The sequence below is a fragment of the Clinocottus analis genome, unplaced genomic scaffold (assembly GCF_023055335.1).
Source record: "Clinocottus analis isolate CAN_PGR_092001 unplaced genomic scaffold, fCliAna1.0.p SCAF_22, whole genome shotgun sequence".
Lineage (NCBI taxonomy): Eukaryota > Metazoa > Chordata > Actinopteri > Perciformes > Cottidae > Clinocottus > Clinocottus analis.
In genome coordinates, this window is record NW_027175954.1 from 8,429,623 (window position 1) to 8,448,613 (window position 18,991).

An 18,991-nucleotide genomic window follows, 5' to 3' on the forward strand; every position below is an offset into this window, starting at 1 on the left:
TTGTGAATATTGATCCTTGAAGGCAATGCAGTGTTGCATATTTCGCTTTTCGAAGAACAGCATGTACAAGTTTGACTTTTATTTGTATTCTTATGAAATGACTGGACTGATGACGTAGCGAGCCAACAGGATGTGAATTGTTTGCCACGCTTTAGAAACAGAAGATGTAATCGTAGCTGATCTTGGAAATGAACTGAAGACACACAAAAAAAGTCCCCTCTATTTATCAGAACAATATTTCACACATATTGTCATTCAATCAGTGGGCCACTGTGTACATTGTTTTTGTGGTGGTCTTCATTCTTTCACGCTTGAGTTAACAACAGGCTTTTGAACCTTGAGAGAGAAGTCCACAACTGGGCATCCCTGTGTTATGCAGCCCAGAGAAATTATGTCCACATGTGGGGAAAAATGCATAGCCAAGTTCTCTGGAGTCACTCCTCCACTGGCCTCAATCAGCAGTGTTGGGAACTCCTCCTTCAGAGCATGAGCTGCAACATGGAGCTCCTATGGTGAGAGAGATGTGGAGGAAGGATGTATTGTCTCATAAAGTGGTTTAGTGGCAGGGTGAGTTCAAAACAAGCAATAAAAAGAAGTGAGCGGGGGCTTGTGTTTTTTCAATATTCTTTACCTGAGGTTGAAAGTTGTCCAGCATAACAATGTCCGCTCCAGCTCTAGCTGCCTCTCTGCCCTCCTCTGCAGAGCGGCACTCCACCTCAATCTTACTGCTGAAGCCAGACACCGACCGGGCAGCTTTCACAGCCTAGAGAACAAGCAACAGGTTTTTGTTGCAACACATCTGACTATAGGACAGATGTCAATCTCTGTCGAACAGAACTTCCTAAAAACAGACTTGATTGCAACACAAGACTACAAGTATTCGTAAAAAAAAAAAATGTTATCTGAAAATCTATCGGTTAAGAAGGATTATACTTGTGTGAGCATATGAAACTGATTCTTAATACTGAGAATAGACTTCTAGACTTCTAGATGCACATTTGACCACTAAATGTAAGCAACTTAAATTTAGTTTTCATTAAGTTTTGACTGTATTTTGATCCATCAGTGGGATTTTTTTAAGCACAAAGATGTACTCAAAATGTGGTTCATTGAACCCACATACATTTAAATTGATAACTTCAAAAGTTAATTATGGTATTGCCATAAACAGGGGTAATATTATTTTTACTTTTTCAAAGTTTTGTCAACGTTTTTAATACATTTAGAAATATTGTTTTTTTTTAACATGCTTACATGTATAAGTTTTTGGTCTTCAATTGTTCAATGAGCTGTGAGAACAAAAATTGGACGAGCCATTGTCCGAGCTCACCTGTGTAATACTGCCTGATGCCCAGACGTGGTTGTCCTTCAGCATCACCATTCCACTCAGGTCCTGTCTATGCATCGACACACTGCCGACCAGCATGGCATACTTTTCAACCAGGCGGAAGCCCGGGGTGGTTTTGCGTGTGCCAGCTACTTCTCCATGCCAGCCTCTCGCTGTTGCGATTGCCTGAAGCTGAGAACAGCGTGTGGCGATCCCTGAGGCACGAGCCAGGCAGTTGAGAGCTGGCCTTTCCCCGAGGAGAAGGCACCTTGCTGGGCCTCTCACCACAGCAGTCAGCGTAATGGCATCTGGACCTGTTGGATGAGACAAAGACCAGAACCATCGGATTCAGCTACTGGTAACCAATGCGTAAGTTCCAGTTCTAAAGGTGCGAGATGACAAGACCCTGGACCAGAACCTGTGTCGTATCATGGGCAGAGAATTGACGTATCCCGTGATGTTGTGGGGAATGAAACTGCAAGAGCAGTTTGTCACAGTGACAGACAGACAGAAAGCTGATCATCCTGTGTCACACCCAGGTTGCTTGCATTTTGAGTCAGGGATAGCACAGAGTTCTCAGTCGTAATAAAGAGTTTATGAAGGAAGAACAGCTAGGTCTTGTCAAGGTTGAGCTTCAGATAGTGTGCAGACATTTACTGAGAGATGTCTGGCAGACAGGGGTCATGCTGAAACATAATGCTAATTGATTTTAAGTCATGTAAATTTCCTGAAACCATAGGTATATGTGTCAGACGAGGGAGCTAGTCAAGATGCATCTTGAGCTTTCACCAGAAGTCGGAAGGTTGAAATCGTTTCTACTACTCTTACAAATAGCTTGGGGCTCATATTGATATGAAATACTACGTGTAAGAAAATGTATTTATTGCTTTATAAAAAAAAAGTGCAGTCCAGTTTATTTTTACCCAGAAAATGAGTAGAAAGCTGAGGGGCTGGTTCCTTGTTTGATGCTGCAGAAAAGAGAACAACAACCAATGACAGAAATTGGAATAAAGGGCTCTCCAACTATTTTGTGTCGTACTATCATTAAGTTGGGAGACCCACAAGAGACAGATTTTTTAAAAGACATTAACAACTGATGCAGCAGAAACTGAGATATCCTGACTTTTTATTCAACCAACTGGCTAAAATTCCATGATGCAACTCAGTAGCATCTTTGGTTAAACGTTCTGTGCTCACTAAATCCACCTGATGACAGAAGTTTAGTTTCCTCAGACTCCAAACTACTCCGACAGTGAACTGGATTTTCTAGCTGAATTAACTGATCTTCGTGTGGTGGCGCGTCTTGTCATATTTGCTTGTTTTCTGAGATATTTTGACACCTGCAAAGGTTCTCTGATGACTGCCATCGTCAGCCCCATCACGGACGGGGATGACAGTGCCAGCGAAACTGACTCCAGATCAACTCAGAGAAAACCAAAGAGCTGTTGTTGGACTTTTGCCGTCCTAAACACTCCTCCTTAACCAATGAACATCTAGAGAATGGACATTGAGATTTTGCAGGTACCTGGGTGTTCACCTAAACAATAAACTGCACAAGCTAGTCAAGAAGGCCAGCTGTGTCCTGGGATGGCCCTAAGATCCAGTGGAAGTTTAGTTTGATTATATGTTTTAGCTTTACCTTTACTGTCTGATTATTTAACTATTATATTTGTTTTGATCGTGTTTTTTTCACTTACAGCACTATCCACTCTGCTGCTGTGATCCTGCAAATTTCCCCGCTGTGAGACTGAAAAAAGAATTATCTCATTTTATTGGTTGTACTTTTTACGTAATCTTTAAGATGCACTGCCTACTTTACTGGTTTCATTTTTAGGAGCATCACTAATATTTTTACTTTGATTTAATGGCTCGGTAGGCTCCTAAGCTATGATCTACTTGTAGAATATGTACTAGTTTGTCAATTCTTATTCGTAGTGGTGGTATAGCTTTGATATGTGGTCTGTTGAAGTTGTTTGACTGGTGCATCTTTTGTCCAAACTGGGGATTTAGAAATGTATCTAATCTAATATCTCGGTGCTTTGGAAGACAATGTGTAATACCGACCAATCTTAGCTCCCTCCTGATGAATCCAGTCCACGGTGCAGCCGACCTCAGTGAACACTGCTGTGAAGAAGGGGCTCCCTGCCAGAACACTGTTTGGCGTTTTACACAACAACCATGCCTCGACCTTCTTTGACCCCACGCACACGCCTGCTGGATCAAAGTTTGGTGTGTCCTCTGTCAACCACTCTTGTGCCAGCCGAGTCAGAGTGTGAGTTGGGATGGAGTGCACTGCTTTGTGTGAGGGCCGAGACATTCTGAAACGTGTAAATGGAGGAAACTATAACTTGTTGTTCCACTTGACATTAAGTAGAAACTGATATTCAGATAAGGAAGTGAGATAACTCTCAATGGGTCACAATAACTGTGGAATTCAGAAAATCCTGGGCTACGTGCTGCAGAGGACACTTTCAAAGTTGTATGATGCATTTGTATTCTTCCTCTCACTCTGTTTTCCTAAGAGAATTACAGTGGATGGACTGTAGCAGAGCAACAACATAACAGACTTTAGTGGCAGCAACAAAAAACATCACAGGAGTGATTTATTATAGAGTCTCATGACTAAAAAAAGAACAACAAGTCTATATGTTGAGACTGCATTCAACAGATCAGTTTCTTTGCATCCCAAATTCCTCCTTTATGATTTTAGAGTGACTTGTTAGACAGATCTCTCCAGTCCAATCAAACAACAAGTGAGGGAAAATCTTCAGGAGGAATGCTGTTCATCCCTCCAGCAGAGGCATGAAGCTCTGGAAGTTTACTAAAACACTTTAAGGAACTGTTTCCTATAATTTAACAATAATTAAATAACTAGGTAGAGTTTACATTGAATTATTACAACTATAGCAAATTCTGTCACACATGCACTAATTCATAGTTATCACCGGTCCAAATGATACAAATAAATGCAAATTAGAGATTTACTTACTTCCAGGAATGCCTCTCCGATTTCAGTTTTTCGCAGACTGGAAAGTTGAAGTGCTGAGCACGAAGAGACACAGGAAAAAGTGACATGGAATTTGAACCTGTGTTTATGTTGGAATGTTTACAAGCCATCGAAGAGTTAGGCCACAATATTGATTGTTTAAATCAACACTGATTCACAGGTCAGAAAGCATATTTGGACAAATTAATGGAGGTAAATTCAAGTCAATGCAGCTGAGCAACATGTGCATAACCTGCTGTAGGTCTGCTAACCCACAGATAGTGCATAGAAATCTACAATATGCAACTCTTTTTTGTATTAGGGATATGTGATACATTTTATATAATATGAACAACTCTTTTTTTGTGTGGCCCTTACTTGCTTCTTTTTTAAAAACAGGCTTTTCACCATATTTATTTTACTGCATCTGTTGCTCTCTCATGCTCTCATCTGCTCCAAGGATGTGGTGATCAGCCGCAGTGTGCTAATTATATGCAGAGGGAAGCTATTACAACACCAACCACATTATAAAGCAATAAAAACAACTCAACATGGAGAACAGATTAACAACTACATTGCTTTTAATGAGACAGACTGCTTCTTTTTAAATCCCTATGGTGGCTTTATGAATGCTGGCTATCCCGGCCTCAGGCTAGCTTCCACTGTAAGGTAGACAGTCCATGAGGATGAGCAGTGCTGGATGGGGACATGTCTAGCAAAGTGGGAGGACTCGCACATCCCTTACCCTACTGCCTAAAGGGAAAAGGTTGCATATTTCAACTTCTAAATTGTGTACAGGTTATGTGGATTATATATCCACAATACAGGCCCTGCTATGGGGAAGCATACAGGAGGAACTTGCTCAATATCGTCAAAGCTTAAGGCTTCCCATCAAACAGTAAGATCCTTAGTAGTTCAGTCTCGGGCTGCAACTAACGATTATTTTAATAATCGATTAATCGGTCGATTATTTTTTCAATTAATCGGATAAAAATAAATAAATTTTAAAGCATTAATTTGCAACCTTTTATTACAAAAACCGAACTAATAGTGCATATTCACAGTGAAACAAATCTTAATAAATAATTTATAAAAAAAATAGAGAAATACAAATCAGAAAACCTAACAGGATTTGTCAGAACTTGTTCTCTACACTCACAGACATACACACTCACAGACATACACACTCACAGACGCACACTCTCACACACATGCACAAACACACTAACAGACATGCACACACACACACATGCACACTCACACACATGCAGACACACACTCACAGACATGCACACTCACACACATGCACAGACACACACACTCACAGACGTACACACTCAGAACTCAGACAACAAGAGATGATATTCCAGAAATAAAACCACTCAATGTATTAACGGATAACTTATGCACCGCACTTTAACTAAACAAAGGTTATTAATTAGATATAGAACTACAAATCCCAGCAACACTTCCTCTGCATGAAGCCACATTATATCTGACGTATGTCTGCGTTCTGCACTTCAGAGGAGACATTTACGCGTTGCTTCTCTTGAAGCCTCCGCGGTATTTTAAAACAAAGACGTTATCTAACCCAACAGCTCAAACACGGGGAATGAACGACTAGCTAGCGAGCTAACGACAGCGGTTAGCCTAGCTGTTAAGTTATCGTACACGCAACGCGACTATGCAGTGACATACGAGAAGGTACAGCGCGCTGCAGAAGCTCCTGGGCCTCCTGGACCTCCTGTCTGCTGCGCTTCGCTTCACTCAACTGTTTTGTTCAATACTCAAACATCTCCGCGACTCATTGAGTGGCGTAATAATCGTGCGACACAACGAATCGATGATGAAATTCCTTGCCAACTTTTTTGATAATCGATTTTTATCGATTCGTTGTTGCAGCCCTAGTTCAGTCCCACTTTCTATAGAGCACCAACATGAAGCAGTAAAAAGTTGTAGTAATGGCTCCTATTTTGTTGTTGTTCATTTGCTTTGGATACTCTTATTATTATTTTTTATAATTATTTTGAAAATAAAACTGAACCGAGTAAACTGAACAATAATCAAAATGTCACGGAGTGTTTTGCCAACTGTGTGTTCATTATCATGACATTGAGCTTTGCCGCATTCCCCTCTCCTCTATTTACAGGTCTAATGGTCTATTCACAGACCATATACAGTCTATGCTCTAATCCATCCGAACTCAGTCTGTGGTCAACTTTATATACAGTATATCTATTGTCTACTACTCCTTATATCACTGTTGTCTACTCAATACACGGCCTATGTGTGCTGTGCCTAACAGTGGTGGTGACGTCAGACAGACGACATGCCTGAGCAGCTTTGCGCGCTCCCGACGCCAACGAACACGAGCCGAGGCTTCCTCTTCATCCATAGCTAGAGCAAGAACCAGGAAGTATACACATGGAGGGTGTGTCGTTCTCTGCCAGTGAATGTTTTATTTTTAAAAACACAGTCCTCCTCCTCGGATAAATAATGGGGGACTCGGCGAGGACCAAGCGGCGGGAGCAGCTGAAGCGCTGGGCCGGCTCATGCACCAACAAAGCGTCGGCCGTGCCCAGGCGGAGGTGGCGGGGCGATGCCGAGAACGGAGCAGGGGAGCCAGGGGCCCAGTTTAGCGACCCGCCTCGGGACCAGCCAGTGTGTGTAGGCATTGATGAAATCAGTCCCCTCCTCAAACGACGGTGAGGAAGCGTCTCGTCGAAACGTTTTTACAATGACGGCCGACGGCTAACACCCAGCTAACTTAGCTTAACACCTGAATACCTGCTTAAGGAAGAATGCTGTGCTTGGGCTTGGACAAAATAACACGAGCTACATGTCCTTACGTACATTATTCTAGCCCCTTCAGCTAAAAAAACATTTACACAACTGTCAGCAACCAGTGGTCATAATTTGTAGTGTTTGTTTTAGCTAGCTAGCTAGCAATTACCAAGAGTCAGTCATGGTGAGGGTCTGCTCGTCCAGCACCGTGTGTCTTATCCACTTTTTACAAATTGACATTTTTGGGACTGACATTAGAAGGCTTTAATTGTTAGAGAGCCCCATTGTTGCATTAGGTGACGTGGTCTTTCAATAACATAAACTAGGCTACTGTGGTTCACTTTGAATTGATTCCACATAAACTGGCCTGCAGCTTTAAATATCCACCAGTGCACCAAAATCAACAATTGGCAAAAGTGTCCCGCGGTTTTAGGAAATTATTTAGCCATTTTATAAATATAATACGTACATATCTGCAGTGCAACTGGCCTTGGGGCTGCAAAGATCGACTGATAGTGGGGATGTCTGAAAATATTAAGATAGGGGAAAAATGCATTGTTTGCTTAAGCATTTTCATTGGATTTGTTGACAGGAAAAAAGCAATAGCCTACACTATTTCCAGCCTCAACCTGTAATTAAACCTCTTTCAAATCGCATTGACTTTGAGCAAGGCTACTGCAACAGTGGTGTAAGCTGTTTCTTTTCTGTCTAGTCCCCTGTATGGAACTCACTGGTGCTACAAGGCGTGTTTTTTCTTTAATTTGGCAAAACTGCTCACAGGAGGTCATCCATCCTCTGTGTTTAGGAAAAGCGTGAGATTTGACAGGGCTGCAGAGTTCCTGGCCGCCTGTGCCAGCGGAGACACAGAAGAGGCCCAGTTGATGCTGAAGGAGGCCAAAGAAACAGAAACAAGGAAGGGGGAGGATGCGGCAGAAATTATCAACTGTTCCAATGCCGATGGAATAACTGCTCTCCACCAGGTGAGGCAGTGTCTCCCCTTAGGTTTTAATCCATAATATTGGTTGATGCTGAGATGATTTAGATATATTTAAAGTTGCATTACTTTTTGTTTTTCTCTCTTCTGCACAGTCCTGCATAGATGGCAGCATGGAGATAGTGTCCTTCCTTTTGGATAATGGTGCCAACGTGAACCAGGTTGACAGTGAGGGATGGACACCGCTACATGTTGCTGCCTCCTGCGGTTACCCTGACATTGCAGAGTGAGTAGTACATGTCTCTATAGTTAGCGGACTACAGTAGCATAACAGCTGTGTAATACAGTACTTGTTGACACTATGGAGACGTCAGAATGCAGCGGGGGTGCCAGAGTATTTGTGCATTTAACAATACTAACATTGTTTTCCTGTTTGGCAGTCAGCTGAAGCATGAGTGGGTTGGCCGAGCACACAAATGCAAGCAGCTCAAATGATTTAGCAGTTGATGAACCATTTATTCCATTTTAATCTTGTTCTGTGAATAATGCATTTTAGGTAATGTGATAGAATTATTTGTGTCTATCTAGAATTGGTTGTCCTTGTGTAGACTTTACACATGTTTCTGCACTTAAATGCTTTCTCACTCTGTCCATGTTTGTTCTGACAGTTTTCTTTTGCAGCACGGTGCGTCTGTCTCTGCTGTGAACTGTGACGGTGACGTTCCAATGGACATTGCTCTCGATGAGACCACTGAGTCCCTTCTTCAGAGCTACACTCTGAGACAGGGTGAGTGCTGTCCTTTGACAGCTACTAACCCATTTATAAAAGCATGCTTGATCATTTGTTTGTGCTTAATCTAATATATGGTCCTGTTCAGATTACAGCTCGAGTGCCCCATTTACAACAGCTCTAAATATCCGCTTTTTGCGCCAATACCGTTATGATAATTGATGATATTGATTTTACAATCTTAAAACAATGTAAAGAAGAAGAAAACATATTTTCATACTTATCAGTTTATTTTTTCCTTTGCGTGCCTGAATGTTGCTTACTGACCGACACAGAGAGCACAAGTTAGAGAGAGAGGCAACAATGCCTTCTATATGGCTTACCCAGTCCACAGCCAAGGCTCAGCATTATTGGATGGAAGTATCATATGATATTCTATTAAAAGAATAATAACAATGAATTTTAATTTTCTAACTTATAATATTGTGACTGATACATCCCTAACAACTACCCAAATGCATTGCCTCATAATGTAGACACGAATAAAAGAAGAAACGCATATTTGACATTCTCTCTCTGTGTCCAGGTGTGGACTTGGATGCAGCCAAGCGGCTGGAGGAGGAACTGATAATGACAGATGCCCGGATCTGGCTGACTGAGGGCCCACCTGCGGATGTAAGACACCAAAGGACCGGGGCCACCCCACTGCATGTGTCTGCAGCCAAAGGCTATCTAGAGGCTCTCAAGTAAGCCTCTCTTAATGTTTTTCAGAGGGGATATATATTTAAAATTTTCACTGAGAAATGTTATCTTCTTCTTCGGGAAGTCTATATTTTTTTTTCCAATGGTGCATCATGCAATTCTGTTGTCGTCACCTTGCTGTTGTGTTGTTTAGGATACTGTGTCAGTGTGGCCTGGATGTGTCAGCTAAGGACTTTGATGGCTGGACGCCTCTCCATGCTGCAGCACACTGGGGACAGGGGGAGGCCTGTCGCATCCTTGCTGAACAGTTGTGCAATATGGAGGCTCGCAGTAATGCGGTATGGCCCAAAAATATTTACGAAAGCTTTTCTTAGTAAATCATTCTTCTATTTTGAGTGTTCTTTCATTTGCCATTACATTTGGATAATCTGCAGAGAAACTTGGTACTATAAATGTAACATGTGCTTTATTTAAAGTTAAGTTTTTGTCATGTTGTTTCTCACTTTTTAGGGTCAGACGCCATTTGATGTAGCTGATGAAAGCATTGAGGAGCTCCTGGAGGAGTTATCACAGAAACAAGCAAATGTAAGAGAGTTTATCTTAGTATTACATGTATTTACTTCTATGTGATTCAATTTAAAAAAAAATTTTTTTTAAAAGAAGCACTGACAGCTGTCTCTGTTTCTCTCTCCACAGTCCATATTGGACAGGCAAAACCAACCAGGCTCCACTACGGCAAACGCATTAAACAAACGGCGGAGGTAAGTGTCCAACTGTAACTTATCCTGAATTAAATGTTTCCCAATTAAAAACATTTTCCTTCCTGTGAACACACAAGACAGGTTTCCCTGATGGGTATTAAGTGTAAACTAAAAACAAATAGACATGCCAGTAATACCTCCATATATTATTTATTACATAAAGATATTCAATATTGTTATAATACTTGCTGTGAGACACACTGTAAGACAAACATTGTAATCAACACAGGAGGTCTGAAGAGTTTCTTTACACAGTGTGACCCAAAAGTTCCTCAGTGCTAACATCTTTCCCCATTGTATGTCTTCAAGGAGCTCAGTGTGCAGGATGAGTAGTAAAGAGAAGATGAACGTGCAGGACCAGTCTAAAGAGAGGGGTGTTTCGGGAAGCCTGGAGCTGAGTGAGGAGAAAGAAAGCAGCCCTGGTAAGCTTGCTGCTGTGTTGATAGAAGTACAACATGCTCTGTAAATGCCTGTGATCATGCTAATTGCAAAAGATGCTGGTTCTCTTTTTCCAGAAAGCTCCACTATGTCCAGTCCAGAGAGTGTGACCACATCCACAGCTAGCCTAGCTGACAAGGTACAAATCTCAGTGCACCAGCCAAGTGTTTTATATGAAATACATCATGGAAAAGACTAAATGGTTTTTACTTTTTTCAATGTGTGCTTTTGGTGATTTTACATTCCCCCCTTTTCTGCTTTCATCCTTAACACTTACCACATTCTCTGCACAGCATAGATAATAAAGTTGTGTTCTACAAAGCAACTACTGCATACCTACTATTTTAAAAAGCCTTAAATTTGCTACAGCGACGTTAAAACTCATTTAAAAAAAAAATTACAACAAAACAAATCCCCCCTATTTGCATGGAAATGTTAAGAAAATATAGTTATTGTTTAAATTGGGGTTTTACGTCAGTTTTATGCTAAATATTGACTGATGTTTGTTCAATTTCATTCAGTAGTTTTCTAATAAAGGAAAAGGTGTTGTTGTTTTTTTAAAACTTTTTTTTGTTGTTGTAAAGAATAAATAATAACTAAAAACAATATTATCAATCTGAATAAGTCAGTAAAAAGCCATAATGTGGTATGTCTAATGTTCTAGCAATATAATAATGGGGAAGAATGTACAGTTCAATACTTTCCGCCTGTACTGATTTGGTCGGGCGCAGCAGCAAAAAGTATTTGTCACACAAAAAAAGGATCACTGAGAAAAATCCAAATCAGTTAACGTGTACACTGACTAAAAATATACATTTTAACATTATGCTGACATCAAAAGTTGATTTGGAGACAGTTAATTACAGTTCAGCCAACGTTTTTTTTTTGTGTGTGTTACATTATTCAGACATCAGAGGAGAAAAGTGAGGAGGAGAATGAGCAGGACAAGGCGAACCGCACTGCCATCGTCCAACCGACCCCTCAGACGAGGGATGCCGCGGCTGAGAGCCCCAACACCCCCAACACTGACAGGCGCAAGTAAGAAACAACAGTGTTTTGAACAGGAACACAAAACTTTTTGTTTCAATATAAAATATTTAAAAGCTGTCCCCACACTGATCTCTGTTTTAAAAAACAACATGCAGATACATGGTACATTATCATGGTTAAAATGTATGTTGTAGTTTGTTACATATAATATGTTTTTGTTGCTGTGTTTAGGTTCCAGGCTCCAGTCAGAGACGAAGAGTCTGAGTCTCAGAGGAAAGCTCGCTCTCGGCTTATGCGGCGGTCTCGTCGCTCCACACAGGTACTAATCTGTCTAATCATGTGCAAAAATAATTAGTTTCAGGCCATTTATTTGTATTTCAATCCCAGAAAATATAGTTTCTGGAGCAGCAAAAGCAGTGTTATCTACAGCAAAGTACATTTCAATAATATCTTGCTGCAAACAAATCCTGAAGCTAAATATAAAATATAGCTATATATATTATTTTTTTCATGTTTAAAGAACTCGCGAACACTCATTAACAAATTGATCAGTCGATATAATCATCCAATTTGTAAAACTGAGTTTCTCAACAAAGATTCGCACAAAGGCACCGCTTTAAATCTTGTGTTTACCAGAGATATGTTGATTTGTTTGAGAACATAATTCATTCAGCATTAAAAAAAAAAGATTAGTTGTTAAAGAACCTAAATTAAAGAGATCTTAGTTGACTAAGACCATTTCAACATTTAGATGTCTGAGAGGCCATCCCTACAGATGGCGGTTAATGCGTCCTGCATGGTCGGATAAACAAGGTTTCATTGAAAAGACAATGCTGCAGGGAACTTTATTATTCCAGGACTTGTGTGGCTCTAAGTGCAGCATCATGCTGCACAGCTTTGAGCTACAGATGATGCACTGCCTCAATATTTTAATTCTTGGGACAGTGTATTTTCCCCATAAACTGTTAATTTCAGAGTTTAATTTAAGGCTTCTGATTGATGTTGTTTTGCTCGGTGCTTGCAGGGTGTGACTCTGACAGACCTGAAAGAAGCAGAGAAGACTGTGCCTAAAGCTGCAGATCCACCGCCGCGCAACATCCAGCCTGTCAGCCCAATTGTTACTGTCACGCCTGCTGAAAGGGGTGAGTGAGGATAAAATGCTAGTCACTTCTACTTACTGTAATACTAGACTGCCAAATATAAACATGCTGTATGTTATGGGTGGGGTGCAATTCCGGATAGTTTCGAACGCTTGAGGTTTCCTCACATTGGTTTTAAGGGCTACTGCTGCTGTGTGGTGGAAGGTTCGGTGTGGTTTATCTGTCAGGGTGGAGACCATATGTTCATGTTGTCGTGGGTAGTGTATGTCTTCCTCTTTATGTTCTGGTCACCTTTACCCACACTCAATGCTTTTTGTCTTCTTCTAGTAATCTTCTTCTAATAATCTAGTAAAAAAGCTAAATCAGAGCATTTTGTTCTTTGATAATGTCAATTGAGCTCGCTACTCTCAACTTGCAGATATCTGAAGTAAAAATTGAGGTCAGAAGAAAGTTAAATTTGGAAACTAATCTATCTACATGATTGAATAGATTAATCCCTAACTGAGCTTCAGTGATGCATCTGTCAAGCACCTTTTGTGTCCTCGCCGTGTTTATTACCTGTTCATTGTTCTTTGGATCTTTAAACTGACAGAGGACGTGGTTAGTTAGATTCTTGACGCAACCAAATGTTGATATATTTTGTCAACCTCCATGTGTTTCAGATACAGACCAGGTGAACCAGGGGGAGCCAGAGGGAGAGAAGCGTCTAGGAGTGAAGGACAGGAGGAGAGGGAGGAGAGAGAGACGCTCCACTGGCATCGTTCAGCTAGATGGAGATGTAAGAACGAAACCCCAACCTTACATAATCTCAAACATGGCAGAGAGTTCACCACTGTGTTTCCCGTTAATTAGCCCACCACAGTCTTGGTATTGAATGGGAAACCCTATTCTATTGCTATTCTACCCCGCCAAAGTATCTTAATGAACCTGAATATTTTTTTAAATCCTCAATAGGTTGGCTGGCGCATTTCCTCCGCAGCGATACGCCGTCACTTTAGCCAGTTCAGCTCGAAAAAAGTAAAGTAAAAGTGGCTCGTGACTCCGGCCATGTCAGCTTTATAGCACCCCTCAGCTGCACTTCGCTGTCTCCCGGGGCCGTGAACGTAGTAGTGCTCGCTGTGTCGCATTGTAAAAGTAAAATTTAAAATAATATATTAATGGTAGGCCTATATCAGTGGATTATGCTTATTGATGAATATATGTAGTTACATTCCACCAATACTAAAACTAGAGCACACAATTGTTTACAGCCCACTTACACGCAATATGTTTTTGAGGAAATGTCCTCTAAAACATATTGATGTTATCTGATGTGATCTTCCCACTGTATGGTCCAATATTACCCTGCATAAATGTTTATCTTCACACACTTTGAAAGCACAACTTATGATTATTACATTTTTACACAATAGTTTCCTAAAAACAGACAGGTACAGGCTGAGAACTTCAAAGAACTGAGAAGTCCGAGAACTTCCTTCTTTTACAAGCAGAAGTTGCTTCTCGTGCTTCATTCTCACAGTCAGTCTGAGAAACGGATAGATTTCTTTCCTCTTGTGGCCGGTTGTGTCAGAGTAAAAAACACACTGTCCTTATACCCCAATGTCCGGAGCATCCGATTGCAGAGGAGACTACAACAAAAACACAAGCTGTCATACTTTCATCAAACTTGCAGTCAATTTATAATTGTTCTGGATTTTGATTGAAACAAGAAAGACCACAAAATGTGCAATAATCTCATAGAAAAAATTACAGTAACCTCCCATTAAAACTGTAGCCAATATATCGGCCTAAAATATAATATCTATCTATTTATCGCCAACCAGCAGGACCCTGTTGAAGGCAGCATAAAATTAACGCCACATGCATTTAAATTAATGATTTAGATGTTAAGTACCATAGCAACGGGCTAAGTTCATGTATTTGGGTCAGTCTTTTGCTGTGTCAATAATTAGCAACTTTTGATTTTTAAAAGCAGTGATGTGAAGCGCCGCTACAAGACAGAGCACAGATATTTTGAGCAAACGTATCGACTCACATCCGAAACTTCGAGAAATTAGCTAAAACAAGTAGTTTAATAACCACAGATAAAGTCAAAGCATAGAACCATGAGATCAGATAACTTTACGGTCAGAGTGGTTTAACCAAGTGGTTTCATAGCCACAGTTAAACGCTCTAACCCCACATTGTCTGACTCCCAAATAAACAGAATTTAAAGCTGCAGGACAATACTTTATTTTAAGGGTCACATTTTACAAAAGATTTCCAGCCTTTTATTTTTCTTGAAATAAGACACGCTAATGTATTTATTATTATAGTATGTATTGTTTATAATTAATCCAATTCAATTGTAAATCTATAATAATACATATTCTTTAGATGCTATTACATTTAACTTTCTTAATTTAATTTGACAGTCAGTTGTGGTTAACAAACAGACATTAATACGACAGTTGGCTACTTCAATACATATTGCACAAGATTGTATCGTGCAAATTAAACATTACAGTGTTGTTCATGACCTTTGCATGAGGAAATTGTCTTTAACTGGACTTTGCTGAATTTTAGTTGAATACCGTGCTGTAGAAGAATGAGGTGATTTTAAACAACTTGAAAGTTATGAAATAGGAAACCAAATGGAAGAAGAGTTAATGATAAACAAAATGTCCGTCTTTAAATATCACATAGGGAATTTAAGTGATATTCCCTGTTGTGTGTATCATTTCAGATTAGACATGCTAGCAAAGGGCCGTTCTAACTGTCGGGCCTGCAGCTGACAACGTGGGGCTTTTTGTTTTTCAGAATGAAAATGAGGATGATCTTTTGGATGATACCAACAGTAAGAGTTCTTCCAAGTAAGTGTTTTTTTCTCTCTCGGACATTTTATTCTAATTTCACATGTTTCAGAGAAAAACTAAGATATCAGAAGAAGAAGAAAAAAATAAACATTTTTCTTTCCCTTTCTTAGTTATGACAGATTTTTAGTTGTGAAGTCTATCTGACGGCTGCAGGGGAAGGTTGTTCAAACTTGTTTGCCTGTGTGCTCTGAATTTGTATGCGAACCTGCTGGTTTGGTCTGGTACCCGTATGTAGTCTTATTTTTAGGACATAAAGGTACATTCTTAGTTTTATCAAAGTATAGTTTGTGTGAAGGATTTCCTACCGACTGTTTAAAAGTCTGTGTCTGTGTGTCTGTGTCTGCAGTGAGAGTCAACTGGGGGATTTATCAGCTGACTACAGAACGGTATGTGTCTGACTCTTTTCTCACATATTTCTGAAAAACACACCTGAGGGCTGAAAGTGAATTATAGGTGATATCTACCCAGTAAACTGGAGAGATAAATTAAGAGAAAAGTAGGCTGTACTGTAGCATCACCTATGCTATTTTCATCTGCACATGTAAGCTTTTCAGGGTTCGCACAGTCATGGGAAAAACTGGAAAAGTCATGGAATTTTAAAATGGTTATTTCCAGATATTCCCAAAGGTGTGTGTGTGTGTGTGTGTGTGTGTGTGTGTGTGTGTGTGTGTGTGTGTGTGTGTGTGTGTGTGTGTGTGTGTATATATGTGTATATGTATATATATATACACATATATACACACACACATATGTGTATGTGTTCATTTACGTCGAGTTTGAAATAATTAATATGCTTTAAAAAATTTTTAAAAAAAGACGCTCAAAATAAAAGCAGGCATACGCTTGCATTCTCATAAATAAATCTCTTAAATACTACATTTTCTCACGTTTTCCAAGTGTACACCAAGATTTCACAAAATGTTTGGTCATGGAAATTTGGTTTAAAGTCATGGAAATTCATTAGTCAAGATGTGTATGAACCCTGGCTTTTATTATCAGTTTGTTTATCTCTGAATATCTGTGTGTGCACGTTTCCCTCTAGCTGTACCTGAAAGTGCTGCAGGAGAACCTGGCGCTTAAGGACAAGCTGCAAGAAAAGGAGCTGCTGCTCAGCCAAAACAAAGTGGAGCTGGAGAGACTCCAACAGGTTTAGATGTTTGCTGCTTTGCGTGCGTGCATGCGAGTGTGTGAGTGAGTGAGAGAGAGATAAAATAAGAAAATGCTTCTTTCTTTCACAGCAGTTACACAAATCATCCTTGCTCTAAAAAATATTTTAGGTTTGGAATTTGGAATTGTCAATCTTAAACCTTTACAGGTTATATTCTTTTATCAGCATGCAATTTTAAAATTTAGGGGAGTTTGGTAGTTTTCCAGTCACCTGTAATAAATACTGTTTCTCTCTGTGGCAGAGTCAAGAGTGCAGCACAAACAGACCGGCTCTCCTGGAACTGGAGAGATTTGTAAGTCTGTTTTAATACTATATTATACATACAGATCATATATTTCTATGGCAAAAACCTCAGTTTGTGACATTCAAACCGTTGTTCACAGGAGAAGTTGGCCCTCCAGAGGAAAGCAGTGGAACTAGAGGATGAGCTGAAGGTACTGATCTCCACATCAACACTGATTTCTTGCTGTCCTCAGTGAACAGTCACTTACTATTAGCGCCGTCCTCCATCTTTGAGGAGTTTAATTAATTATTAAATTAAGTGGCAAATAAACCTTTTTGCTCTGAAGCAAATTATGAGACAAACCGGGTGCCAAAGTTCTTGGTGACTCTGGTGCGGATCAGTGTTCCCATCACATTAGTGCAACATATTGTGGCCCATTTATGTTTTTGCAAATTTTTGTTCTTGTTTTAAAGCAGAGGTGGACCACCTCATCTGATGCTAACGTGAAACAAAATACTGCTCACATAAATATTACTTCTCCTAAATAAAGAAAAAGGTTAAATTTCATTGTAAAAGAGCAGAACATTGTGATACTCAGTGGTAAAGCTATGAACACCAACATTTTATGATATTTCCGTAGGTTCTGGGGGACCTCAGATCAGACAACCAGAGACTCAAAGATGAGAACGCCGCCCTCATTCGAGTCATCAGCAAACTCTCAAGATGAACCTTAAAAAAAACTACATGGAAATAAATAGTATTACTGGATTTCTTCTTTTGCCAAACTCCGAAGACACATCGTGAATGGAGAAGGCAGCATCGAACACCTGCACAGCACATTCTACAGTAACTGGAACCGGTATAGATTTCAGGGTTATTAGCCTGTGTTTGGGCCTTTATGTTTTGGCAGATCTACTGTATAACATGCTGAACTGCATCGCCGGTGGCCTGACGGGACATTCCGGCTCACATCCACTTTTATATTAAGTCTTCATTGTTGTATTTTTTTTAACTGGAATATTTTAATGTGCTTCGCTTCTCCGAAACTTTGTATACAATCTAAATCAAGAGACTTTAAGCCATGCACAGTGCTAGATAGCCATCTTGGTTGAGAGAAGTTGAGGGGCAAAAAAAAGGAGCAGTCAGGTTGATAGGGTGGTTACTAGAAAAAGATTTTAAAATAAAAAAAAATAGACTTACCGTTAATGTGCCAAAAACCAGCCCGTTGTACATGTCCTTTTGGAGAAAAATGGTCAGTGTTGTTTCTCAGGATGAGCCTTGGGTGAATGCTTTCTGTTTTGGCTGACTACTAGTGGACCAAATTTGCATGCTCATTTCTCCCTGCTCCTCTGAATGTATATTTAATATGTATATTTATGTACAGGGGCCATTTGTTCTGACAGTGATGTAAAGGAGTAGCTTCTGTCTCTGTTGTACAAAGGACGGTTCTGGGTGCTTATCATAGAAGTCAGGTGCATCTCATGTTCAGAGGGATTTTTACAGAAAATGTTTGTTACAAACGTCAAATCTTTCAAGAGCTTGAGGAGAATGGATTCCCCTTCTCCCTCTATCTGTAGTGCTGTAAGTCAGTAGTAATTTTGCTTCACCATTTTGACTGGATGCATCTTAAAGCAGTGACACGTAAGCTAAGTATTCACCCTGTGACGGACGGCCGTCAGTATTCAACAGGCAGGCCAGATGGGTCAACATTTGAATGTTTACTCCAATTTTAGAGAAAAAAACTTGCATGTAAAATTGTATTTTGATGCCGTGCCTTCCAATATACATTTTTAAGTAATATTTCTATTTTGCTTTGGCAAACGTACACTGTTAAGTATAAAATACAGTATGGGTATAAATTAATTTTGGCTCTGTTTTTTTCTTTTTACAAATTAATCTACATTGTCTGATTTTCCCCAAAGAATAGTATGGTTTTTTTTTAAGATGATACAGTAGAACTATGAAAATAACTTGTTTGGTGATAAGAAATAAT

General features: G+C 39.9%; 2 protein-coding genes across 2 annotated transcripts; one reads left to right on the plus strand and one right to left on the minus strand.

The window, feature by feature from the left end:
• Positions 1 to 293: 293 nt before the first annotated feature.
• Positions 294 to 6,074, minus strand: LOC137793190 (nicotinate-nucleotide pyrophosphorylase [carboxylating]-like). Its single transcript, XM_068589199.1, has 6 exons — positions 6,012 to 6,074; positions 4,317 to 4,369; positions 3,392 to 3,645; positions 1,331 to 1,641; positions 632 to 763; positions 294 to 507 (listed from the first exon to the last, which is right to left on the minus strand). The coding sequence occupies exons 3-6, from the start codon at positions 3,642 to 3,644 to the stop codon at positions 298 to 300; spliced, it is 906 nt and encodes a 301-aa protein (XP_068445300.1). The 5' UTR covers position 3,645; positions 4,317 to 4,369; positions 6,012 to 6,074; the 3' UTR covers positions 294 to 297.
• A 577-nt stretch (positions 6,075 to 6,651) lies between these two features.
• ppp1r12c (protein phosphatase 1, regulatory subunit 12C) lies at positions 6,652 to 18,861 on the plus strand. The gene is made up of 20 exons (XM_068589301.1): positions 6,652 to 7,018; positions 7,903 to 8,077; positions 8,187 to 8,317; positions 8,700 to 8,818; positions 9,348 to 9,507; positions 9,657 to 9,801; positions 9,974 to 10,048; positions 10,160 to 10,224; positions 10,534 to 10,646; positions 10,740 to 10,801; positions 11,570 to 11,700; positions 11,884 to 11,971; positions 12,677 to 12,794; positions 13,415 to 13,530; positions 15,552 to 15,604; positions 15,954 to 15,993; positions 16,650 to 16,754; positions 17,017 to 17,067; positions 17,159 to 17,209; positions 17,639 to 18,861. Exons 1-20 carry the CDS (start codon positions 6,810 to 6,812, stop codon positions 17,723 to 17,725), a joined length of 2,094 nt encoding a protein of 697 aa, XP_068445402.1. The 5' UTR covers positions 6,652 to 6,809; the 3' UTR covers positions 17,726 to 18,861.
• The last annotated feature ends 130 nt before the right edge of the window (positions 18,862 to 18,991 follow it).

What these genes read in the sequence shown, in the direction of transcription:
- ppp1r12c (XM_068589301.1), top strand. Translation starts at nt 6,810, where the DNA reads ATGGGGGACTCGGCGAGGACCAAGCGGCGGGAGCAGCTGAAGCGCTGG. An exon ending in GGTTACCCTGACATTGCAGA is followed by an intron (nt 8,318 to 8,699) that starts GTGAGTAGTACA and finishes TTGTTCTGACAG; the next exon opens with TTTTCTTTTGCAGCACGGTG. An exon ending in GAGCTACACTCTGAGACAGG is followed by an intron (nt 8,819 to 9,347) that starts GTGAGTGCTGTC and finishes CTCTGTGTCCAG; the next exon opens with GTGTGGACTTGGATGCAGCC.
- LOC137793190 (XM_068589199.1), bottom strand. Translation starts at nt 3,644, where the DNA reads ATGTCTCGGCCCTCACACAAAGCAGTGCACTCCATCCCAACTCACACT. An exon ending in CATCAGGCAGTATTACACAG is followed by an intron (nt 764 to 1,330) that starts GTGAGCTCGGAC and finishes CTTGTTCTCTAG; the next exon opens with GCTGTGAAAGCTGCCCGGTC. An exon ending in TGGACAACTTTCAACCTCAG is followed by an intron (nt 508 to 631) that starts GTAAAGAATATT and finishes CTCTCACCATAG; the next exon opens with GAGCTCCATGTTGCAGCTCA.